Here is a 26433-nt window from a genome sequence, read left to right on the forward strand (position 1 = left end):
CATGTCTGCGCCCAGGATCCCAACCAGCGAAACCCCAGGCTGTGGAAGGGGAGCGCTTGAACTTAACCATTCGGCCACAGGGCCAGGCCTCCAATGGTTATTTTTGAATGTGGTCAACTTCCTTTCCCTTTAAAAATGAATTAAGTTCAAAACACCAAATAACAGTAACTGATTTATGAATTGAAAATAGTGACAGGCTCAATTCCAAAGCTTATGCTTTTAAACAAGATTCAACATCTTTTATTTACATATTTATGACATACATTAATGGTCTTACACAATTAACTAAATCCAGTAACAATGGTGAGGATGGAACATAAAAGACAATTTCAAATCTTAGATTGAAATACATTTTCACTAACTAACCGAAAGACACAATAAACAAGCAGCCATCACAAACTGACAGACTGTATGTCAATTCACTTAAAATTGTAGGTCAGCCACACAGCTACGGAAACAAAGGGAAACTTGCAAATGCAAATATTACATATACAGGTATAATGCATGCATGGCATCACATTTATTCTTTATCTTTTAAGCCATTTTTAAAGTAAACTGGAATAAGTATCTTAATATATGTACATCAAGGCACATTCTTTTCTTGTGCTTTAGGAATGATTTACATGTGATTTGTTTGTATCTTAATTTTACACCTTATTTTAGCTTCTAAAACTTAAAAGTTTAATTTTAACAATTATAGTTTGAGTGGTAGTTTCCCAGAGGAGAGAAATGTGGCATCTCCCCATGGTTATCTTGAAAATCAGAAAATTGGATAGCTTAAAGGGGTGGGAATTTAAAAATCAAACACAAATTAATATATAACTTTTTAAAAATAATTTACTGTCAACAATTTGGTGGACCATAATTTCTTTAAGTGGTATACCATCATGAGGGCTGAAGTAAAGACTCTTCAATATTCTGAAATTACTTGACAATTATATGGTATCCACAGGACCGCTGTAGATGTCTATATTGCTATCCTATTTATAAGCTGCAGTTTTTCAACAAAATTGAACAATTAAACATGATACAAAGCTGCAAACATACCGAACCTAGTTTTAATGTGTTCATTCTTGAGCAAAAGAACAACATTCATTTGCCCCCCATTTGTTGTCCTATGTTATCAAGAAGAAATTTCCCATCAACAGTGTTTAATAAGAGTGTTCTTTGCTCATGGTCAATTTATTTGCCTTGAAAAGATAGCATAGTAAGGCTTTAATAGGCATTTCATGCATTTTAATGGCATTTTAAAAAACAGCTATTCATAAGGGTTCCCCATATAGATAAGTATACTGTGCAAACTTGATTACAACATGTAACTCATTAAGTGCTTTAAAATAGAATAAAGAATCCCTGACATATAAGGGGTTAAAATAAATAGTCAAGAATCACAGATTTGAAGCATTTAAAAAATGTAATATACCTATGCATCCTACTAAAATGCTTTATATTAGATCTTTTTTTTAACCCATAAACAGGGCAAATGAAATCACAGAGCCTCTATATTTTGACAGGAAAGGAGAAGAAAAGCCGACTGGTGCAGCCTTTTAAACTCAAGTATACAATAATGTCAAAATGCAAATGAAACCGTACAGTTTTTAATTTAGTACAGTTCTTTATAAACATTAATTCATAAAAAGTATACCATGATAAACCACTGCCATCAAATAGATTTGTTTTCAATTTCCTTACAGTAAATGGACTTTTCTATAGACCCCATTAGCCAGACAAACCGTTTAGAAATGTTCAAACATCACCAAACAGCCCAGAGCCTCGACCTACAGTCCAGGCGACAGCCATATAGTACTGTAAACAAACATTCTGGGAGCTGAGCATCCATGAGATGTCACTTCTTTTTATCTCCACTGCTATACTCATTCTGCTTCTGAAATATGTGCCACCTCTACTTCAACAGTTTGAATGGCTTCTGCGACTTCAGAGAGCTTCTGTCCTTGCTGCTGTGCCAGCACATAATTAACCACCTGCATGATACTTTGGTCAGAAAGTGTAGATACTGACGGACACTCTTCCGTAGCTGCAACAGCTTCAAGAGCTTCCATAGTTTCTCCTGTCACAACCACAGTCTCCAGTTCTTGAGGAACACTGCTTTCTTGTTCCTGCATATCTGCTGTTAAGATGCTAACAGCATGCTCCACTTGAGTTCCTTGGTTATGAAACTGAAGGGTATCTTTTTCCAGCATAATTTTGCAAGTCACATAATCTCTGTGGAATTTAGTCATATGTTTACGGAGTGTTCGAGCATCTATGTAGGCTTCACTACATACGGGACAGACATAGGGCCGTTCACCTGTATGTGTTCTGACGTGGCGTTTTAGAGATCGGGCATCAGCCCAAGATACTCCACATGTTAAGCACTCAAATGGCTTAACTCCTGTTAAAAAAAAAAAAAAAGGAAAGCTGTGTGTAGTGAGGTCAAAGTACCAAAACATATTAAAGAAGCGTGATAAATAATGCTCTTCTTTAAGGACAGTAACCCCTAAGTCTTTCTATCTTGACTACTGCAGTCTTTTATTTAGGACCTAATGGTTTACTTAAAATAAACCAGACTCTGCACTGTAATCTCTCTAAAGGTGTTCCCATGGATAGAAGTCACTGAGAGACAACTCTGAGTTTCCTGTGCACAGAATCCCTTAACCTTCGCCGAATCCTGTCATCCTAGGATAAGGACACAGAGGCTTCAGGCAGTCAGTTCAGCATAAAAATGTTGGCACAGAATATTAAGTTCACTAAAAAAGGAATCTATCTATAAAACAATTAGGCATGCAGATTCAGGGTCACTTCTGTCACGTGAATAAATCGTCCATGAGAAATCTCTTATCAAGGAAGGTGAGTAATAGGCTGAGGGCTGGGGAAGGGAGAGTCACTCCTGGATTGGTTTTGTTCTATGAGATGCACACATGATATCAAGTGTAGTTACCTTCATGGTTGTTCATGTGCCTCCTGTACTCTCTCAGCTGAGTGAACTTCCTGCCACAACGTTCGCACACCCGCTCCAGGTTCTGCTTTGCTCTTCCTTTCTTCCCATGGGTAGCTTTCTTTACATGCCTTCTGAATAATGCTTTCTCGTAAAATTCTTTGCCACATATATTACACCTAAAATAGGGGGGGAAGAAAACCTGAACTATTTTTTCCAAAGCACCACCATCCATAAGATTAACCCAAGTACATAAATCTCTCAATGAAGTTCACACCCTCCTCTCATTTACCCACCTGTAAGGCTCAGTGACAGAATGAGACTTCACATGGGAATACCAATCTTTTTTCCAACTATAACACTTATCACAAAATTGGCACTGGAATGGCTTCACACCAAGATGCTTGTTCATGTGCTGGCGAAGATCTCTAGCTTCAAAGAAACTTTTTTCACATCTGCAATAATAACATTCAATCATGCAACTGGATCATCTTATTATTCTTTTAAAACAAGTTTCCAAGAACTCAGTATATTCTTGGGTTTCTACAACTCCACAAGATGAGCCCAATTTAAAAGAAAAAAAAATTCACTAGTATTCTAATCGTGCAATAAGGCTGCTGGGTTTTAAGTTCTTTTAGCTCTAGAGCACTAGAAACATTTTAGAAAGAACCACGTAGAGCTCCCAAAGGTTATTACAGAGGACACTTATTTTCTGTCCCCCTCGACCCCATCTGATCCCTTTTTACCCTCTCTCATTCTCTGTCCATGTGTTGGGAGTAGGCCTCAACCTTGACCATGAGGATGGAACAACTGGCTCAGGCCAAAGTCGACCTGAGCACGGCCTTCCCTTGGCCACAGTGATCGATTCAGGGGTAACCAAGTGACTGAACCAGAGCCAACGGCAGTGAACCTCAGGGCTGCTGGAGGAACTATGAGGGAAGTAGCTTGACAACTTGGGAGTTGAGAGGATGTGGGGCTGAAACCATTGCCACTGCCTTGTCCATATGAAGCCTCAGAGACACCAAGTGCTAATGAATCTGAATACAGTTTATATTAAAGCATTTAGACACCTAGATTTTACTTTTCATTCAAGCCAGTTTAGGTCGTTTTCTTTCACTTGCAACTAAAAATGGATTGATAATAAACTACCTTTGTTTTAAACAAGGACTGACTAGAGTGACATCAGCAAAGACTGCAGAATAGGGAACACCAAAAGCCCATCCCTCCACAAAAGCTGTGGACAAATTGGCAAAACTATCAGAATCAATTTTATTGAAACTCTGGAAACTAATGAAAAGTTTACAGTGACCAGGAAACGTTTAACCAAGAAAAAACTTGTTGAATCTCAGTAAAAGAGCTCCGTGGCATTTGAACTCACCCTAGCCCGGTCCCCGGTCCCTCAGCTCAGCAGCAGCCGTGAAGGCGAGCCTGCATTCCCCCTACAAGTTCCTAGTGCCAGAGGGACTTCTGCTCAAAAAACTGTGGTTGTTTGTTTTGACCTATGTTGTGACTCCCTGAAGGATCCTCTCAAGGGCTTGCCTTTATTGTGCCTGACTCTCCCAGGGCTGAGGACTGGGCGGAAGGAGGAGGAGCGTGTTGAAAATATTTAAAGGTAAATGTATGAGTCACTGCTGCCTGGGGCAAGGAATAATAGTTTGGTACAAACAACACACAAACCTTACGTATTGGGAGGAAAGGCTGGGCATGAGAGACTCTGGGGAACAGGGGCTTTGAAAAACTCTCACAGATTCCCAGGAACCTAGAAGTCCACACACTTAGCCAGGGCTGGGCACACACTCAGCAAAGACCTGGGAAGGCCCTAAGCTCTCACCTCTGGCCGACTCTGCACAAACAGGAAGAGAAGGCCAAGGCAGAGTTGTGAACGGACTAAAGCCGAGAACTATACACTAGAAAAGGATTAATTTTATGTTATGTAAATTTTACCTCAATTATAAAAAAGAGATTCCAAGAGGCTTCGGAAAATGAAAAAAGGGAAAAAGAAAGGGAGACTGAAGAAAGGAGAAACCAGCAGAGGGCCCAGAACTTCAGAGGAACTGCCCAGAAACAAACTGGCTGGCACTGGGACCGTTTTTTCCTACAGTACCCACCTCCAGGGAGCACATCTGAAGAATCTCTTTAAGTCATTTTAAATGAGTGATTTTATGCTATGTGATTTATATCTAAATGAAACTTTAAAAAATCATAAATAGCAACATCAAAGCTAAAAAGACTGATTAAAATCAAGGGTAAACAAATAGTTTAATATCTTCAAACATTCTTTTTACAGCTTTATTGAGGTCTAACTGACAAATCAACTGCAAGGTATTTAAAGCGTACACTGTGATGATCTGATGTATGTATACATTGTGAAATGATTCCTCCCATTTAGTTAATTAACATATCCATCACCTCAGAGATAAATCTATATACATATGTGAACATTTAGGTTCTACTCTCTTAAGTTTCAATTATACAATACACTGTTATCAACTATAGTCACCTCAAAGATTTTCTCTTGAAAGCCACTTTCAAATAAACTGAGTAAGAACATAAAGAAATTGACTGGTTCACATATTAAATACTTACTGAGTACAATGATAGCCTCGAACCTCAGGCTTTGGCTGGTGTTTCTTTAGGTGCTTGCTGAGTCCAGAGCCTCTGTGAAAAGACTTTCCACACACTGAGCAAAGGTACTTGGACTCTCCTTTAAAAAAATAAAAACCGTGTCACAAATCCAGCAATCAGGTGCCCTTCCAATAGAATACTGTATGACATATTTCAGAAGTTATCTGATCAAGGGGACATGAAACGATAACGTTTGGCAGTCACCTTCTAAGACTAACAAACCACATCAAAATCCCTATTTCTTCTCAACTACAGTACTACGCCCAAAGAACGTCATACATTTGCATAATCATCAGGATTATAACAGCATAGCACCAAAGTCCTAGAGCAGGCCTCTACCCTTCACCAGCCATTTCCACACAACTGCTTTAAGCACTGAAAATAAGTATGTGTAGACCACAACTTCTAATAAAATTATAAGCCACATATCACGCTGACAGTTACATCTGCCTATTGCTTAACTTTTTAAAAGCCGGATCATTTCCTTAGGTGCCTGGATCTATATTATGCATGATTTAGTACTCAGTACACATAAAACTAGACTTAAGAACACCTTTTAACTTTACTCTCATTAATAAAAAACTGTACACATACAGCCACCACAATATCAATATAACTTCCAAAATAATCACAGTGTAATCAGTATAATAGTAAATTAATAGCACACAATATCTAACTATGTCAATATAAATTTCTCATTACCTGTGTGAATACTCATATGTTCTTGAAGACTCCGTTTGGTAACAAATGATTTAACACAGAGTTCACACTGGAACTGCTTTTGTGACTGATGGAGACTCTGGTGTAACTTCAGACCATGCTTGTAGATGAAAGTCTTTCCACAGACCTAAGACAGCAGAGGTATTTAAACCAGTGTAACAGAAAGGACATATCGGAAGAATGAGGACAGAGAAACCAGTATGCCACTTTGAATCAAAAACTTAAATTATAAGTAAAACAACAAAGTAAAAGTTTAAAAAAATGCCAGGAATATCAGATGGCTGATCATCTTCTGATTCGGTACCTAACAAATACTGCCATTTTTCTTACATCCATGTGGTCACTGGCGGAGCTCAAAGCAGTACAAAACCACCTCACGTTGCCCTTGTGAGACTGGTAAACAGTACACCTTATATTAAAAGGGACATAGGAGCTTGATCAAGAAAATATACTCATCTGCTGCTACATCAACTAGAACAGTGCTCCTCAAACTCTCTGTGATGAAGAACCACTTTTTTTTCCTTTCCCCAGTCCACTGGGGAGAGATTTTTGTTAAACACGATAAAAACATCAATGTCAAATTGCCATGACAATTTCTATAGCTTTACTCTTCATTCCTGTACTTACCTGCCATGGACTACGTATTTGGAGTAATGCTACACTAGAAGACCAGAGGCCCAATTAATACTTAGTTCTTAAACTTACGAATAAAATGATGTTTACCATTTTGTTTCAAAATAATTGAGTGCAGGAGGAAGCAGGGCAATGAGTGACAACATACATAAAACAACCGATCACGTGTTGATAACTTTGAAGCCGGATGAAGGGTACAGGAAAGTCTACTCTCTTACATTCTGTTCTTATATAATAAAAAGCTTAAAAAAACCCGAGAGAGAGAAACATTAAAAATCTCATTAAAAAAATCTCATTGGTTCCAAAACTGTTTAATAATAAAAACAGTGGATCATGCTTATATGTAAGGCTATAGGTGCTACTAGAAACTTTTCACTGTTCCAAATAGCCCAAAGGTGGCTAATCTCAAGACTCTTACCCAAGAGTCTTATTTTGGCATCTGGGTGCCCTTAGCCCTCAGCTCTAGAGAAGGACAAACAGCTCAGGCAGGGTCTTTGCTGAGATCTTTTCAAGTCATGGGTTCTCTTTCAGCCTAGGATGGTCCTGCTGAAGGTTAAGAGATGACTGGGATGATGAACTGTTTATTCTCAGCCAGTACATCCTCTGAACCCTAAGTTTCAGGAACATCCTAAATAGATTCATCTCAAATTACAACAAATTAAACAGCAAATTAACATAACTGGGAATCACCCTTGACCCAGGCAACAAACTGAGAAAACCACAGAATTCCCTTTGACATTTTACAAGAGTGAGGGTGACTCCAGAATCAGCCAGTCTCACCAGTTAAGTTCCAATCTTCTATATACAACAAAATGTCATGGCTTTACCTGGCACGCATGTGGCTTTACACCTGTGTGCTTTAACATATGTATTCGAAGAGAATATAATTTAGGTAATGTCCTTCCACATATGGAACATATAAATTCTCGTTTGGTTCTGCCCTTCTCAGACGATGTTCCTGATGCCTCATTAGACGTGGAATTGGAAGAGGATGAGGCAGGCGAATCTTTTCTGGCATGTCGAATAAGATGTGCTCGCAAGGAGGCACGGTACTGGAACTGTTTTTTACACAACTAAAAGGAAAAGTAAACAAAATTCTGTCCAAATGTAACTCTATTACAAACGTTAAGTGAAACAACTCATAGTTTAACTTTCCATTTCTTTGTTACAATTATACAATCAATAAACACATACACTACGTCAAAGACAATACGCTGAGTATCAGGTTATAAAGATGAAAGGGATAGGACCCAGGCCCTCCTTTGGAGAGGTTTATAATCTAACCACAGAACAGGATTTATATGTAAAAAAGGTGCAATATTTAAGAAGAGGGAGCAAGAGAAGGCCTTGCTGAGGTGGCTAGGTCTGTCTTGAAGGAATGGAAGGACAGAGACAGAAGAATCTGTCAGTGTGAGTGCTAATACCTGCTGGATGGAGAAAAACGGGTTGGAAAAAGTAGAACGATAAAACTGTGATGGTCTTTGGGATTTCATCCTGAGTTGTTGGGGATTCATGAAAGTTTTTGTTCTTTCTTTTAAAATCAAAGTTATATACGCTCACCATCTACAAAACCTATTTTTTAAAAAATAAATAAAACTCGTCCCTTGGTCCACTACCTCTACCACTTTTTCTTTTTGACTTTCTCATGATGCTTATCTTTGTAACTCTAAGTAACATGAATAATGGACGACCCTCTCCTCTGCCCTCCACTCCCTAAATACATGCAAATCCCTTCCATTACCCTACTTTCTCACGACAGGGATGTCATAATTTGGATTAGATCAATTACAGTGCTGACATTATTTGGATGATGTACACATTATTATGGCTGGGCCACATAGTACACTACGATTCTCTTTCCTATCTTTTTGTTTTCTGTTTTGCTTATTTCTCTCTGTATTTACTGCTAATTCATCACCTAAACCCTTCCCTCAACTACGTGCTGAGAGGAGATTTAGAACACATCACCTATGGGAGATCTGTCAGAGCCTTAGGTCCTGCTCCAACTTGGGCTGGCTGTTCCTACACTTGCACAGTCTGTAGAACTGGACCCCCCATTCTCCGGTCCCCACGTCTGCTCACTTTAGTGGAATACCTCTGCCAAAAGCTTCCTGAGAACGGGAGTTTGGGAGGTAAAGTTCTGGAGACCTCGCATGTCTGAAAATGTTCTTATCGTACCACAGAAACAATTTGACTGGCTACATATTCCAAGCTGGGAATCACTTCCCTTTAGAACTTTAAAGACATCGTGCCATTCTCTGCCTTCTAGCTTCTGTTGTTACTGCTGAAAAGCCTGGAGCCATTCTGACCCTTATCCTTCTACGACCCTGACCATCTTTTCTCTGTCTTGCAATTTATAAGATTTTTATCTGTCTCTTGATTCTGAAATTTCATAATATATCTTGATAAAGATTTATCCTCATCCATGGTTCTGGGCATTCAATGTGCCCTTTTAACATGGAAACTTGCATTTTTTTAAAATTAATTATTTTTTAATTTTAATTTTTGTTTTTATAGCAGTTTATTGGATTGTAACATTATATAAATTTCAGATGTCCATCACAATATATTTCGAATCCTGTGCAGATTACATCATGTCCACCACCCAAAGACCAATTACAGTCCATCACCACACATGTGCCTAGTCACCCCTTTCACCCTCTCCCCGTCCACCTTGCCCTCTGGTAAGCACCAATCCAACCTGTTTCTCTGTGTTTGTTTCTCATTGTTTTTACCTTCTACTTATGAGTGAGATCATATGGTATTTGAATTTCTCCCTCTGACTTATTTCACTCAGCATAATACCCTCAAGGTCTATCCATGTTGTTATAAAGGAAACTTCTATTCTGAATGTCTTGAAATTTTTCTTTATTACATCAGTGATTTTCTTCTCCATGTTCTCTGTTTGGAATTATTTGGATATTAGACATTAGACAATCCCCTAAATTTTTTTCACTCCCATTTTCTAATTTGTCTTTTGCTTTCTTTTCTGATTTAGTCAATTATATTTCTCAACTTTTCTGAAATTTTTATATTTGTGTTATTATATTTTATTCCTAAAAAAGCTCTCTGTTCTCTTAAAGTGCCCTTTTAAAAACAGAGTACCTGGTTATTGTCTGTAACTTTTTCATTTATCTCTGACATAAATCATACTTTGGGGTTTTTTTTTTTTTTTTTTGAAGTTTTCTTCTCTCTGCATAGTCTTGGATTCCTCAAAGTTGCTTTTTTTTCTGGAAATATTTATCATGAGTCTGATCACTGATGTCTATTCAATTTCAGAATAAGATGTTAAAAAAAGAGATTGGTGGGGCCGGTCTGGTGGCGCAGTGGTTGGGTTCGCACATTCCGCTTCAGTGGCCCGGGGTTCGCCAGTTCAGATCCCAGGTGCGGACATGGCACCGCTTGGCACGCCATGCTGTGGTAGGCGTCCCACATATAAAAAAAAAAAGTTGAGGAAGATGGGCACGGATGTTAGCTCAGGGCCAGTCTTCCTCAGCAAAAAGAAGAGGATTGGCAGCAGTTAGCTCAGGACTAATCTTCCTCAAAAAAAACCCAAAAAGCAAAAAACAAAAAAACCAGATTGGAATGACTGTGTAACTAGAGGGCGGGATGCCAACCACAGGCTTTCTTCAGCAGCATCTTTAGGTCTTTTGTTATTGGGCTTCGGATTTCTCATCTCTGAGAAATCTTCTTGCTTTCGGATTAAGGCTGCTAACATTCTGGAACTTGAGTAGGAAAAGAGAAGCTGAAAGGTTACCATATTCAGTATGTACACTTTGACTTCCCCTTGTTGTAGGTATAGTACATTCACCCTCACTGTACACCCTGTGCCCCAGAGCAGTTATGGTTTTATCTTTTCCAGAAAGTAGAAGATGGATCTTTGGCTGAGGGGATGGTGGTGGTGATTTCTTTGCTTCTTAAAAACACTTTCTAACAACGAGTCTCACTTCTGCTTCAAGGTAGCTAGTAGGACTAATTCCAGAGCCATCTGGTAGTGTGCAATACAATTCAGATTGATCAGCTTTCCCCACTGAAAGTGGGAATGAGCCCTTTCAAATCTGCAAAATCAGTTAGTCCATCTCTTTATCAGAGTCCAGATTTAGCTGCTAAGGTCTTCTCCCTGTTCTCTTTGCCCTTCTATGAACTTATACTTTTAGAATGAAAATTTAATGTTGTCTTACAAGGCATTAGGAGCAAGCAGAGGTACGTCACTGAATTTTTTTGGTCAAGGAATGACATATACAAATCAGAAGATGACTCTTATAGACAGAGAGAATACAAATGATAGGATAATAATGAAGCAGTAAGTTGGATTCTATTTGTCACGAAGTTAGAGCCATCTTCAATTAGCTTTCCAGATACTTACAGGACACTTGTAATCTCTAGCTCTCTCATGTTTCAGTGTGTGCATTATAAGGGCATATCGTCTCTGAAAAACCATTCCACATTCCCCACATTTATGGGACGCTTCTTCTTCAGTATTCTCCTTAGCATCTCTTTTTGGCTGTTTCATCTTTTTTCCTCTTTGAACTAATTTCTGGGCCACCTAATTAAGGGATAGGAAGCATAATCTAAGTAAATATGCTCATTTTGATTTTTAAAGTCATGAGTCATAAATATTTCAATTTCACATTTATCACTATTGATATTTAAAACATTAAGTTGCTTTCTTGCACCTGACTCCCCCTCCCTCCCAAAATAATCTTCATGACAGGCATAAGTTTATCAGTAAAATGCTTTCAACCTAAAGCTAAAACTACAAAGCTCAACTCTTTTCTCATCATACCTGTTGTACTGCTGACTTAGGAAGGGCTTTCCGTTTCTGCAGCTTTTTCTCCATTCCTTTGTGTAGTCGGATGTATCCCCCTTCGTTAACAGAACGCTGCCGAAGCCTGCTTCTGTAAGTGTCATTATCAGGGCCAAGGTCTGGCTTTGCTGTCGGTGCAACTAGATTTTCCTCATCGTTTAAAGACTGGCCAGAGTTCTGCCTAGGCTCTGTAATGTCTTCAGCACAGATGTCCTCAGCTGATGTATCATTTCCCATATCACTGTTTTCTGGAGAGCTACTAATCACATTCTCTTTTGAAGCTTTAGGATGAACATTAGAAACTGTGCTATCTTCTCTGCTGTTTAAAGTTTCTAGTTCTGTCTGACTGTTTTTTGTTACTAAATCAACAGAATGCACTTCAGGATGGGAATCAGTTATACAGCCTGCAGGTGACAGAGCAGCTTCAGCCTCTGAAGAAACCTGGGGCTCAGGCTGTTGTCCTAGCTCTCCATTCTGCTCAGCTTCTGGCAAGTCTCCATTCACCAGCAGGACAATTTCACAATCCCCAAGCTCAGTAGATAAAGTTGTCGTGGTTCCCTCATTGCTGGCCACAGGAGGCGCTGTAGCTCCATTTTGTTCTGTTAAGTCCTGGGTAGATGCAACAGTTTGTACTTCACCCTTCTTATATACTGTTAGCTGCTTCTCTTCCATTAGTTTATGTACACTTTCACAGATTTCTAAAACTTCTGACATAAAAAGATGACGAGCCAAGACGGCTACATCAGCCATGCTATAGAAGTCAAAGCTCAGCACAGAAGTATAGGCAAATTCCAGTAAAGGAAGGAAGCTTGCCTTACAAAAACCTGTAGGAAACAAGATAGATGGGGGACAAAAAAGTCAAACCACCACTAAAAGATCTTATAAGAACAATTAAAATATACGATTATGAGAGTATAAAATAGAACATAAAGGCCAATACAACTATTTATTCTGCAATTAAACACCCTGGATTTGTTTTGTGTTCTGGTTGCATATTAAACCTTGACTAACTCACTTCCATGAGCCGAGTCTCTGAATACCTAAAATAGAAAATAATATCAGATTTACTACCTCAAAGAGTTGTTGTAAGGCAGTCATTTTCAAACTGTACTCCTTAGAACCCCGGGGGTTCCTCAAATTCCCCTCAAGAAACAGCTGCTGGAGAATGGAGGGTAAAAAAAGAGAGGGAGGTAGGTGAGTAGGCAGGGTTCAACCAACCTGTCCCCTAACCTCACTTCAGTAAGTGTAGCTGTATATTTTCATAGAAGTCCATATAAAAATTGGATTGTGAACAATGGGTTCTACTACTAAAAACATAAAAACAAGGTCTATGGTAGGAGTCAGCAAAATTTTTCTGTAAAGAATCACATAATAAACATTTCAGGACATAAGGTGTCAGTGGGCCATTGTAGCTGGAAAGAAGAGCCATACACAGTATGTACACAAATGGGTGTGGCCGTGTTCCAATACTTCTTCATTTACAAAAGGGAGGGAAAGGAGGACTGGCCTTTGGGCTATAGTTTGCCTATCCCTGGACTAAAGAACGAAATAATTACTATGAGGTATTACATTTTTATTTTATATGAGAAAATAAGATCAGTTTCTCTCTTTTCTAAGTTCTCAGTACTTCATTTTCAAAGCCATTTTTAATATTCATGATTCAAAACTCAGAAGACACAGTGATAGGTCCAATTCCACCTCCATGATAAGAATGCGTACAGCTTTCCAGTTTCTTTATACAGTCAAGCAAATATTATTCCTCATCTCATAGTAGGTGTCATCTTACATATACTGTTCTATGTCTTGCTTTTCTCATATAATAATTTATCTTAGAGGTCTCTTATCAAAATATAGAGAGCCAAAGCAAGCCTTTAAAAACTCACACTTGCTGCACTTTTCAGTTTTGACTCAAGGTACATAAAATGTGGTCCTTTTACACAGGCAGATAGGGGATGAACAGGTGTAATGGGAAGCCTCGAACTGTGAGATACATTAGGAGTCAGACTGAAAACTGAGGGGACTACATATCAACATGATCATCATGGCTAATTCTGCCATTCCTAGGAAAGCTGATAATTAAATAGGCTGAAGCCAATTAATCCTGCCACAAATCACGAGACCAAAAAACTTGAGGTAAGTAAGAATATTTCTTAAAACAAACAACAAACACGACACACCAACAAAATCCTGTAGTTTGGTCTTTTACCTAGTACCTTTTTAATTTCTAAGTCTGAAGTCAGAAGAAAAATTTCCCATAAAAGAATTAACACTGTTCCAAATAAGACTTTAAATATCTAAAACTATTTTTTCAAAGGTACAAGTCATAGGTTTACTGCAAAATATATAAAACACAAAAGAAAATAATAAAAATCACTTATAATCGTACTTCCAGGAGATAACAGGCAGATAATTTTGGTATTTTGTTTTTACCCTAGTTTTTTTACATACACATACACACATTCTGCAAAACACTGTAATCAAAAGGAGATGGACATTTTTGCAAGATGAAAAAGTTCTAGGGATCTGTTAACACAACGTGAATACAATTAACAACAGCGAACTGTACACTTAAAAATCATTAAGAGGGTAAATTTTATATTCTGTGTTTTTTACCAAAATTTTAAAAAACAGTCAACAACGGTCATACATAGAAAACTTATGACAGGAAATTCCACATCCAGCAGTATGGCAGACTAAAATACCCTCCCTGATTGACCCACTTAAAAAAAAAGCTAGATAAAAATATTTAAAAATATTATTTAAATAGGGGGCTGGCCCCGTGGCCGAGTGGTTAAGTTCACGCGCTCCTCTGCAGGCGGCCCAGTGTTTCATTGGTTCGAATCCTGGGCGAGGACATGGCACTGCTCATCGGACCACGCTGAGGCGGCGTCCCACGTGCCACAACTAGAAGGACCCACAACCAAGAATATACAACTATGTACCGGGGGGCTTTGGGGAGAAAAAAGGAAAAAAATGAAATCTTTAAAAAAATATATATATATTATTTAAATATATTCAGCGCCCCAGCACAGAGTGGAAGAGGTAGAAAAATCTTCCCTGAGGAGTCATGACCACAAGCCAGGCTTAATTTGGTGTTTTATTTTGTTGAATCTATAGCACTTCAGTAGTTAAAAAAAGCTCAAGCTGAGAATTCAAAGCGGTCCCAGTCTGGTAACACCCTCAGCATATAAAGAATCAAAAGTTTTCTCTGTGAAAACACCTTCAACCCAGGACTCAAAAGATTTCCCATGAAGTTCCAAAGAATATGAATTCAGTGTAAAAAGACTTTTTAAAAAAAAATCACAAAGAAACAAGGCATCATGAACAAGAGCTAGCAGAAACAAACAGCATGAGTCACACCAGCAAAGATTTTAAGTACTGCTATAATCAGATATAGAAAATAAAGGCTGGCATAACATCAATAAAAAACAAAAGATCATACAAAGTAGCCCCCCAAAAGGGTCTACTGAAAAAGTACTAAATAGAACCTCTAAAAATGGAAAACAGAAATTAGAATGAAAAGCTCAAATGAATTTAACAGCAATTTAGACACAGCTAAAGAGTGAGTGAACTAGAATTTTCCAGAATAATCTACAAAGAGATGAACAAAACATGAAAGAGAGATTAAGAGATACAAAATATAAAGTGAGAGCGTATAACTGGAGTTTCAGAAAGGCAGAAGAGAGAACGAGGCAGGGACAATTTTTGAAGAGATACTGGCTGAGAATTTTTCTCAACTGATAAAAGACAATAATCTCAAATGTTGAGTTTAGGGAGCCCAACAATTTCCATGCAGGACAGTTAAAAGTCAAAGATCCTCATGTTGGATTAAGAACAAAATCCAGAAATATGATGCTTAAAGAGACATCTAAAATATAAGGATACACAAATAGATTGAAAATAAAAGATGGAAGAAAGATATCCTAGGCAAATATTAACAAAAATATTGCTTACATAGCTAAAACATATTTACATAGCAGCTAAAATAGAAAATATTGTTTACAATAGCATCTAACACAGACTTTAAGGGTGAAAAGCATCATTAAAGATAAAGAGAGTCACTACATAATGATAGTAGTAAAACTGTACAGTAGTAAAGTTGTAGTTTTTCTCCACGCTAAAGCCAGGAGTTAAAAAAAAAAGGCAGCAAATCCCTAGTAAGAAAAATTTTTAAATAAAAGAAAAGGCACAAATAACCAACATGAGGAACGAAACAGACATTATTTATAGTCTCTGGAGACATTTAGAAGAGAACATCATGAAAAATTTTGTGCCAATAAACTTGAAAATTTAGATGAAATGGACAAGCTGATAAAAATATAACTTTCTAGGGGCCAGCCTGGTGGTTCGGCACTTAAGTTCACACATTCTGCTTTGGCAGGCCGGAGATCGCTGGTTCAGATCCCGGGTGTGGACCTACGCACTGCTTGGCAAGCCATGCTGTGGCAGGTATCCCACATATAAAGTAGAGGAAGATGGGCATGGATGTTAGCTCAGGTCCAGTCTTCCTCAGCAAAAAAACGAGGAGGATTGGCAGCAGATGTTAGCTCAAGGCTAATCTTCCTCAAAAACAAAAAAAAGATATATATACACATACACACACACACACACAAACTTTCTATAAATTACTCAAGATGCAACAGAAAACCTGAATAATTAATTCCCTAATCTTTAATTAAACTTGTCAAATTGCTAGTTAAAAATCTTCCCACATGGTCCACTAAGACCCAGGCAATTTTAGCCACCATTCTACCAAACATTCAAGAAACAAATAATTCTAATCTCATAGTAACTATTTCAGCGTATGTAAAACCAGTAGGGAACACACATTTTATAAGACTAGACCAACTCTGATATCAAAACATGACAGTGTGGAAAAAAAAAGGAAAATTACTCATGAATATAGATGCAAATGTTCTAAACAATGTTAGAAAACCTAACACAGAAATTTATACAAAGGTGATAGACGACTAAACTGGATTTATCTCAGGAATGAAAAATTAGCTTAACATTAGAAAATCAATGTAATTTCTCACATTATCAGAATGAGAAAAATAAAGATGGTCTTGACAGATACAGAAAAAGTATGCGGTAAGTCAACACTCACTTCAGAGGGAAATTCCTTAATGTTAAAGGGAGCATAGAGCTATCTATTTAAAATATTTACCAAATAATATATTCATGGTAAAAATGCACTTTCTTTAGAAATGGGAATGAGTTAAATGAACCTTCCATCACCATTTCTATTCAACTGCTATTTTATTAAGGTCTTGGACAGCATTGTAAAGCAAAGGAAAAAAGTTCAAAATATAACAAGTGAAAAGGTAGAAACAAAGCCATTATTATTAGCAGTAAGATATTTGTTTTATGTGGAAAAATCTCAAAGAATCTATAGATAAATGTCTGAATGACTAAGGGACTCTAGCAGCACTACTTATAAAAAATCAATATACACCAAAAATAAATCAGAAATTATATAATTTTAAGAAGGAACAAATTATAATAGTAATAAAAAGTATAAAGTACCTTGGAATAACCTAACAAAAGATGTGTGAGACCTTTATGGGCAAATCTCTAAAACTTTATTAATTCAATGTATTCTCTACCAAAATGCACTCTTTTCTTTTTGTGGAAGTTGACCAGCTGCTTTTACAGTCTGTATGGAAGAGCAAAAGGTTATGAATAACTAAGACTCACCTGAATAATAAGGTGGGAGACTTTTCTTATTGTTATAAAGCTAAGGGAATTAAGACCAAGTGACAGTAGCGTAGGAAGAGACAACCAACACCAGAACAAAGCCTAGGATCAGCGCCAAACACACAGGGAAATTTGTTCTGTAAGAGAATCTGCCTGGTCAATGAAGTTTTCACTAAATGTTTCTGAGACAAGTGATGATCCAAACGGGAAAAAATGAAATCGAACATCTATCTAACAGTGACAAAAATAAATTCCCAATAGATTAAAAGTTAAATATGAAAGAAAAATTATGAAAATTTAAAAAGACCACATACGAAAATATCTTTATGACTGAGAATAATTTTTTAAAAGCATAAACATGAAAGAATATACTGATAAATTCAATTATATTGAACTAGGTAACTAAAGATGTACATTTTATCACTGTCTTTGATACTGTACACATATTTTATAAATAGTACTTAATATTGAAATCAAACAATTTTTCATAATGTCCACTTTACCTGCTATTGGTTTACACCCTATTTGCTGGACAATATATAAAAACTAGCATATGGGGGGGCTGGCCCTGTGGCCGAGCAGTTAAGTTCGCGCGCTCCGCTGCAGGCGGCCCAGTGTTTCGTTGGTTCGAATCCTGGGCGCGGACATGGCACTGCTCATCAAACCACGCTGAGGCAGCGTCCCACGTGCCACAACTAGAAGGACCCACAACAAAGAATATACAATTATGTACCGGGGGGCTTTGGGGAGAAAAAGGAAAAAATAAAATCTTTAAAAAAAAAAAACTAGCATATGGAATGAAGACTAACTGAAGATTGTTTTGGAATATGAGGATGCTGTGCTACAGTTACCTCAGGGCAGACATTTCATCTGCTACAAGCTCCTGAGAAACTGGAAAAGAGCAATATTCATATGCTGCTCTCTTTCTGCTGCAGGTGCATGAAAGATAGGAAAAAAATTCCAAAGCTAACTTGTGTCAAGACCACACCTGTGATGAGTTTAATTATTCAGATGGCCCAGTATAAGACATATTCTCTCCTCTGAGTCAGCAAACCCAGAAAAAAAAAATCACTAATAGAATGTAAAGCAACTTTATGTTCCATAAAAGTTTTTGCTCACTATTGTATCCCCAGAGCCTAGGCTAGTTTCTTGCACACAGTGGATGCTTAATAGATTTTTTTTTAGTAATTAAACATACAGTTACTGCTAAGGAAAAATATATGTATTTGTCTTCCCAGAAAAGGTGGGTTTAAAAAATAAGGTAGAAAAGGATCAGTGGTTAACTAGGTAAGTGTTTATACACCTGGATAAAGTCACTTTTTTGTTTCAGAAAAGGGAAACAACATTTCACACAGTGATGTCAGTGCTTCAAGAGTTACAGCAAGTTAATATTATGAGAAAATGTATAAATAGGATTACCTATTTTAATTCTTCCTAAATTTTCATTTGTTGACTCCTAAGCCAATATATAAGTTCTAGTGAGGCCAAAAGAAAGTTAAATTATTCATTTACAATAATAATAATGAAAACAAAGAAACAAAAAACACACCTGGAATTTTGATTATTCTACATTGACAGTTTGATTATTGAACCTAATGAATTCTAATCATTATTCTTAAAAAACAAAAAGACAACAGACTTACAAAAGTGCTAATTACACAAGCTACAACATAAGACATAAGCAGTCCATTTCTAAGTAACATATTTGTTTAGTGTAGTAACAGTGATGCAGTTATGGATTTCTCTCAAACTACCTTTAACAGTGTGAATCCCAGAAATTCTTCTACTGCCACAATTGTCTTGCCTAAGAGGCAGTGACAGGAAAAGACAAGCTTTTCTATAACTGAAGCTTGGACACTGGCCAGTAGGAAGGACCTTTTCAGTTCAGCTTAGCCTGCCGCTGTAAGTGGGCTCCTCCCACCTGAGGACAAAGCTTGAGTTTGTAAGACACACACACCCCCTTCTTCCAGTACGTACTTATACACAAAAAGCAAGAAATATGAGAAAATTCTTACCAGAAAGATCCACCACTGCCTCATGACTGGAAACAGCTCCTTTCTCAATAAAAAGATCTCGAAAATATTCGCTATTAGCTGACAAAACAGATTTATGAGCTTTGTACTCTTCTCCTTCAATTAACAAAGTAACATCACAGAACTGGTTGGAGAGCCTCTGTTCGTTCAGCTGTTTTAAGACAGCCTGACAATGTTTTGGAGAAGAACGTTTCACCACTCCTTTGGTGTCAACCTTTCAAAATAAGTTTGAGACCAAGAGTTGTATTATATATCATCTGTATTTCTACCCTTAACAGAATTTAAAACAAGACACATTATTCCCTTTTAAAAGATACCACTAATTAATAGGAAAAAAGAACCTGATATTCTTTATTATCCTTGTATTTAAATAAAAAGATATGTTGTTGTTGCTATTTTTTGCTATGTTCATTCTATTTGACCCAAAGAAAACCTGCATTTCACTTCTTGCAGCCTGCCTCTCCTTACTAGTCAGAAATTTGATGATGTATGAAGCTAATGCAGGCAAAAAACAAAGACCTAGCCAGCTTAATTTAACCTTGCTGCAAGACCCAGACTGCTTTCAGAAAAGTATTCTGTCTACCTGTACCAATATACCATTAATCAGGAAGAGAGGAGGAGCAATTAACAACAAATTAACAAGTTGCATTCTGAAGAGAAGAAACAACAGGAATATTTATGATGAACAAACAGACAATATTAGCATACTTTTAGTATATACAACAACATAGTACACTACTTTAGACACAGACCTGCTTAAATCTTCAATGCCAGTGCCAACAGTCAAGCAGTTTTAGTGGTTTAAGAAAAAATTTACGATGACAACCAATACTAACACCCTAGTTAACAAATGTTAAAGCCAACGGAAAGCTCCACTTACAAATACAAGTTCATGTTTGGATACTGGCTTCTTTTTTGCAGGCTTGGAGGCTGTAGTTGGAGGTGAAGTAAAGTTGCTCAGGTCATCCTCTGATTCATTACTTTCTTCTCCAGATTCAAGGTCTAGTCCCAATTCTTCCAACATTTCTGAAGTATCTGATATTGGACGGGAACGATCTAGTTTCTCCTGGCATTTGCTACACTGTTTAATGTAATCTTTGACTTGCTTTAATATACCTATAATGAAAATAAAAATTAACAAGTCAAATTTAATACTGTTCTTATTTGGAAATTGAAGAATATATTATGTTGCTGATTATTTAATCTGTGTACACTAATGTATGTTCGAGTGCATAAGTGCAGACACACCCATGCCCCATAATGTAGAGAGTTCTTTAGAAAGTAAAATACATTTTTTCAAAGTTACAAGCTTATAAACGATGGTTTGCTTCCATGCTCAGGTAGACTGTTTTGTTGTTTACTCCTTGTTATTCACTTCCCCATCATACAGGATGATTATGTAGCACCAGCCATTTCCACGTGAGTTGCAACTCATTTATACAATAACTAAATGAAACTGCCAATATTCAACTGTTTTTGACCTTCATAAAAGTAACATAACGTGGTTCAAGCTAATACCTCTCCACCCTACCATCACCAGACTCGACCATGCAATTTGCTTTGGCCAACGGAACTACGAATGGATATGATGTGTACCATGTCTCGTTAGCAGCTTTAAGAAGCACTGTTTCCCATTAGTTCTCTGATCTTTGTGCCCTCTCCCAAAGAACAGCATGTTCAATATGGATCTGTCCTTTAGCCCGAACTGCAGATGAAAAGACAGGCGGAGCCAATCTGCAATCTGAACAGGACCACAACCAAAACTTGTAATGAGAATGTAAAATAAACCTCTTGTTTTTGAAAGCTGAGATTTTAGGGTTGTATGAAGTAACAGCATACACAATCTAACCTTATTCTGAATTTCAACTTCCAGCCCAGCAAGCTGGGGGAGGGGTAGAGGTAGGGAGCAAGGAGGAACACTTTTTTTTTTTGAGCAAGTTTAGCCCTAAGCTAACATCTGCTGCCAATCCTCCTCTTTTTGCTAAGGAAGACTGGTCCTGAGCTAACATCTGTGCCCATCTTCCTCTACTTTATATGTGGGACACCTGCCACAGCATGGCTTGCCAAGTGGTGACATGTCTGTACCTGGAATCTGAACCGGCGAACCCTGGGCCACCCAAGCGGAACATGCGCACTTAACCACTGTGCCACCGGGCCGGCCCCTGGAACACTTTTTATACACACACAAACCTCCTCCCTGGCATCATCCTGGTAAGGCAGGACCATTCAGTTCCCATTCTACAGAGGAGAAGAATGAAGCCCTAAGAGGTAATAAACTTGTTCAAAGTCACATCCAGTAAACTGCATAGCTGGGCCTCCAGAAGCCACGTGATTTCCAATATATTATGCTACTTACCCAAGAACACATGTGTCCAACCCTGTGGCAGAAACTTCTTTCCCTCACAATTCCCAAATACAATGCAAATGAGAAGGCTAATTAGCTAAACTGATACAGAGGTATATAGTAAACTCCTGAAAAGAGTTTCAAGATGTCAAATTATACCAAGTGCCTTGCACCTTCAACCTTCAGAGAGTATCCAAGCAGTATTTCTCAAATTGTATTATGTCCCATACTTACTAAAAAAGTACACACTGAACTAATACGTTCAGAAAATTATATTCTCATTTTAGACACACATAACAGATATTATATTAGAAGCTCAGAGTTCTACAATGAGGAAACCTGTTTAACCTAAGTATTTGCCAAAAGTGTGTGTTTGCAGAATACTTCAAAGCATAACTTAGGAAATAATGGGTTGGGGTTAAATATGACTTCATAAAAAGACATTTACATGTGCATATCTAGAGAGTAGCAGGCTATATTCTAGTGTCTGAAATGTTAAAGTCAATAATAAGTCTATACCTGTATGAGGTATAGTGAGCAGGTTTTAAAAAACCGATAAAAAGGGGGCTGGCCCGGTGGCCGAGTGGTTAAGTTCGCGCGCTCCGCTGCAGGCGGCCCAGTGTTTCGTTAGTTCGAATCCTGGGCGCGGACATGGCACTGCTCATCAGACCACGCTGAGGCAGCGTCCCACATGCCACAACTAGAAGAACCCACAACGAAGAATATACAACTATGTACCGGGGGGCTTTGGGGAGCAAAAGGAAAAAACAAAATCTTTAAAAAACTGATAAAAAGCCTGATTGGATATGTATTTTACATACAATTGTGAGTAAACAGAAAAAACTTTCATTCTCTTTATAAAAAAATGAAAAGATGTTCATTCTCTGTAAAAAAAAAAAAAAGTAAATGGGTTGGGATAATGAAAAATTTCTGAAGATGAGTAGTTGCGACAACTGCACAACATGAACGTACTTAATGCCACTGAAGTGTACACTTAAAAATGATTAAAATGATAAACTTTGTTATGTATATTTTACCACAGTAAAAAAACAGTATATGGGTATGTGAGTGAGAGAAGAAATATGTAAGAGAATAGATATAAGTAGAATTTCTAAGTAAGAAAAATATTTAGGGAATAGTGCTGCTATGGAAGTTTCAATACCAAAATAAAGACAAGAAGAAGCAGTTTTTTCTAATTAACTTTGGTTGCATTTCTAAACATTTATGATTCTACACAGTTCTGTATACTCTGCATACAGCAGAGGTTTTATTAAACTATTAACTGGCTGAGTTCAAATGTATTAGAGAAACTACACAAAGTATTTGAACAAGGATGAAATATTAAGAAAAACTGCAGGAAAAAGAATTATATTAACGTATGATAGTTGATCAATTGTCTCAAAAATCACCCTATCCTGTTTTGTTAAGCTTTTTAACTTGAATGTTAGTGTTTTGATGGGATCACCTTAAATCTAGCTTTACAGATTCAGAAACCTGACCTCCTTAGTTTACCAAAAGCTGATTAAGCTGAAAAAATGTGACTCAAGTTAACCACTCAAAAGACATCAATGTGCAAACAGTTAACTGACTATTATTATAAGAGAAGGAAATTACTACAAGGGATTGAAATTACCTATGCAGCAAAATTTGAATCCACTAACTTTGTGACCACAGCCAAGTCACCAAACTTCTCTGTGCCTATGTGACATCAACTGTAAAATCGGGATAATACCACTTACCTCCCAGGACTGTTTCGATGATTAAATGCTAATATTTATAAAGCACTTTGAACAGTGTCTGACACACAGTAACTACAACGTAAGTATCTGTTAAATAATATTCACTGGTCAGCCTCTCTGGTACCCCCCCCAAAAAAAGTCCACATAAAACATCAAGTTACCATTTAAAAGTTCTTCACTGAGCGTAGACTCAGAACAAAGGAAAATCAATGAGCTCCGCGGACAGTCCTCTAAGAAAACAACTGGAGGAACAGTTTCTCACACTAGAGCAGAGTTTCTCAACTTCAGCAGTGTCGACATTTTGGGCCAGATGATTTTGTGTGTGTGTGTGTGTGGGGAGTGGGGGTGGGGGTGGGGTGTCCTGTCCTGTGCGTTGGAGAATGTTTAGAAGCATCCCTGACTTCTACCCAACTAGAAGTCAATAACAACCCCTCAACCACCACCACCAGTTGGGACAACCAAAACTGTTTCCAGACACAGCCAGATGTCCCCTGGGAGGCAAAACTGTCCCTGGCTGAGAACCACTGCGAAATTGAACAATTTGCTCCTGTCAGCCTTTCAAGAACCTCCCTCTCCACCAGCGTTGGACACAATGAGCACCCCCTGTTCAGCGCGCCTAGGTCCATGCATATTAGTCTTCAGGGTTTTTGCTTATTCTTCAAAGAGGCTACAAGTGGTTAGTTATAGCATCATTTCCATAGACAGGGCTCTGGGTGGGTTTTCTAGAGATTACATCCTCCTCTTCTGAATTAGCTAACAGTAGCATCAATCTACCCCCATAGTCTAAGGAAAAATCAGTTCTTAGGGTAGGAACTTCTGCAGGCAGCTAATTGAACCTATTATAACACACAGTTTCGCTAGTTTAACCTTTTTTGCCCCTCCTAATTTAATTTTCTCTTCACATTTTGGAAGTATTTACCTGTCGATCCCCACATCAGCATTTGACTGAGGCAGGGGAAGAGTCATTTATTTTGGAACTCCAGCACAAATTACAATATAGGATTAAAATAAGGGGGTTGAGGGTGCAAGTATCCACTAACATTTTACTTTCTGAAATAAATTTGCTATATGTAAACTCTGGGCACTGAGCCAGAGCTTTCCACTGCGCTCACACAAGGAAGTTGCTACAAACTTGCCTGAACACTAGAACAGAACTTCTGATGGCAGCACTCCAGAAAAAGCAGCATAAATGACCAGTGCCAGTAAACTAGCCCCGGTGCAGCTTCTAGCAGACTGCCTTTGGCATAGTTCTTTTCCTGGAATCTACACTGATCAAATCTTCTTAGCTCCCAGATAAAGTCTACAACGGCTTTGGAGTCTGTTGATCTGGAGAGCCGGTTTTCTGTGCATGGCATGGTAAAAAGTGACAGCTAAAAATGTCTATCAATTCTAGACCACTACCCATACCTGTTATAAATACCATCTCTACAACTAGAACTGATCAGCTCCAGCACTCTCAATTACTCAGAAGCCTGTTATATAAGTTGGTTATGAAGGAGCTTTCACAATTTAGAAACAAATTATTTATAAAGGAACTGACTATTGAAAACTCCTTCCATTCCAGGATTGGATTAAGTGTATATTTTTTCTGTCTACGGAGCGTTGTCAATTCTAATAGGCCTATAACAAAGAAACAAGTAAACAAGCAGTGTTAATGTAACAAATGTCAAAATGAAGAGCTAGTAGTCAAGGGCGAACTCCAATGTTTACCGACTATAGCTTCCTATTTTAAATGAGTAAATATTGAAACAATAGAAAATGAGGCCAAATAACATAATAAACCTATTAAATGCTAACAAAAACAGCAGTTTTGTGAAAAATAACTATTTTCCAAAACAAAACAAAAAAACTAGTGAGAAGAGTGGCAGTGCTTCACATTTTTACAAGTCCTTTTAACGTGCGGCCTGACAGAAGACAGACCCCCTCCTGCAGTCAATCTACTGCCGTAGCATCACGTGTCACGCAGCCCCAGGAACACTGCACCGCGTTCTTGTTCTTGAGAGACGGTGAGTGAGGAAGGCGCATCACGCTTTCGCCCCGTTCTGGAAATGATCCGGACCCTGCGGATCGTCGGCAAGGACCCCGGCGCCCCGCTCCGGCGGCTGCAGGGCCCTATTAGGAACAGCCGCCCTGCACGTTTAGGGGCGTCGAAACGGACAGAACCACGAATCCCTCTCTCCTCTAACTAAGCTAACGTGAACACGGCCTCAGTTATTTCCCGAACACTCAATCCCACATGCACCACCGAATGGGGTTAAGAGTGAAAGCACAAGGGTCAGCTGTGTGACCTCTGACACATTTAACCTCCGGGCGCTTGTAGTTTCCCGTCTGTAAAGTCGAGGTACAAAGTCGCCGCCTCACGAGGTCTCAGGAGAACCAAATGAATGAATTAAATTAAGTGCTCAGAACTAGACGTGCACGTAAACGCCTGAGCGATGCTACCTTTAGCTATAATTAATACCTTCGGCACGTCATACAATATTGAACCCGAGACATCTGCTCAGGAAAACAATGCCTGCCCAAACGCATCCGAACGCGCGCAGCCGTCACTCCGCACGGGCCCTTCACGGCTGCGTCTCCGCAGGGCCACTTGATTCAGATCCCGGCTGACAACAGAGCGTGGACTAAGGGAAGGCACTTGGGAAGACTAAGCACGCAGGGCTGGACGGCTTCTGACGCTCGGAGGCGCTCTCTAAGGCACAGCAGGAAGGGCCACCCCACAGTGTCGACGACAAAATCAGAAGCCCTGTCGTCTCACTGCCTGACGCCCGGCCAAGCGACCGGCTCTCCCGAGTTCACCTCGCGGGCCGGCGGGGCGCGCTGGACGCGGGGACGGGGCTCCCAGGCCCGCGCCCCGCCCCGCCCCGCCGGCCCCCTGAGCAGCCGCACGGCAGAGCCGC

The 26433-nt window shown here is 38.6% G+C and overlaps 1 protein-coding gene across 4 annotated transcripts in view; it reads right to left on the reverse strand.

Moving 5' to 3' along the window:
* Nucleotides 1-214: 214 nt before the first annotated feature.
* Nucleotides 215-26433, reverse strand: part of ZBTB11 (zinc finger and BTB domain containing 11) — a 29930-nt gene continuing 3711 nt past the window's right edge. The window contains exons 1-11 of one of the 4 annotated variants that reach the window (XM_046659403.1): nt 25995-26427; nt 20331-20566; nt 19433-19664; nt 11700-12544; nt 11280-11459; nt 7741-7986; nt 6263-6407; nt 5522-5639; nt 3232-3390; nt 2939-3114; nt 215-2392 (exon numbers count right to left, since the gene is read on the reverse strand). In XM_046659403.1, coding sequence (XP_046515359.1) covers nt 1875-2392; nt 2939-3114; nt 3232-3390; nt 5522-5639; nt 6263-6407; nt 7741-7986; nt 11280-11459; nt 11700-12544; nt 19433-19664; nt 20331-20474 — 2763 coding nt within the window. In that variant the 5' untranslated portion in view covers nt 20475-20566; nt 25995-26427 and the 3' untranslated portion in view covers nt 215-1874. Of the gene's footprint in view, nt 2393-2938; nt 3115-3231; nt 3391-5521; nt 5640-6262; nt 6408-7740; nt 7987-11279; nt 11460-11699; nt 12545-19432; nt 19665-20330; nt 20567-21046; nt 21440-23694; nt 26428-26433 lie in introns of those variants that run through there. The other 3 variants (XM_046659402.1, XM_046659401.1, XM_046659400.1) reach the window with 3 other exon arrangements.

The sequence above is a fragment of the Equus quagga genome, chromosome 4 (assembly GCF_021613505.1).
Source record: "Equus quagga isolate Etosha38 chromosome 4, UCLA_HA_Equagga_1.0, whole genome shotgun sequence".
NCBI lineage: Eukaryota > Metazoa > Chordata > Mammalia > Perissodactyla > Equidae > Equus > Equus quagga.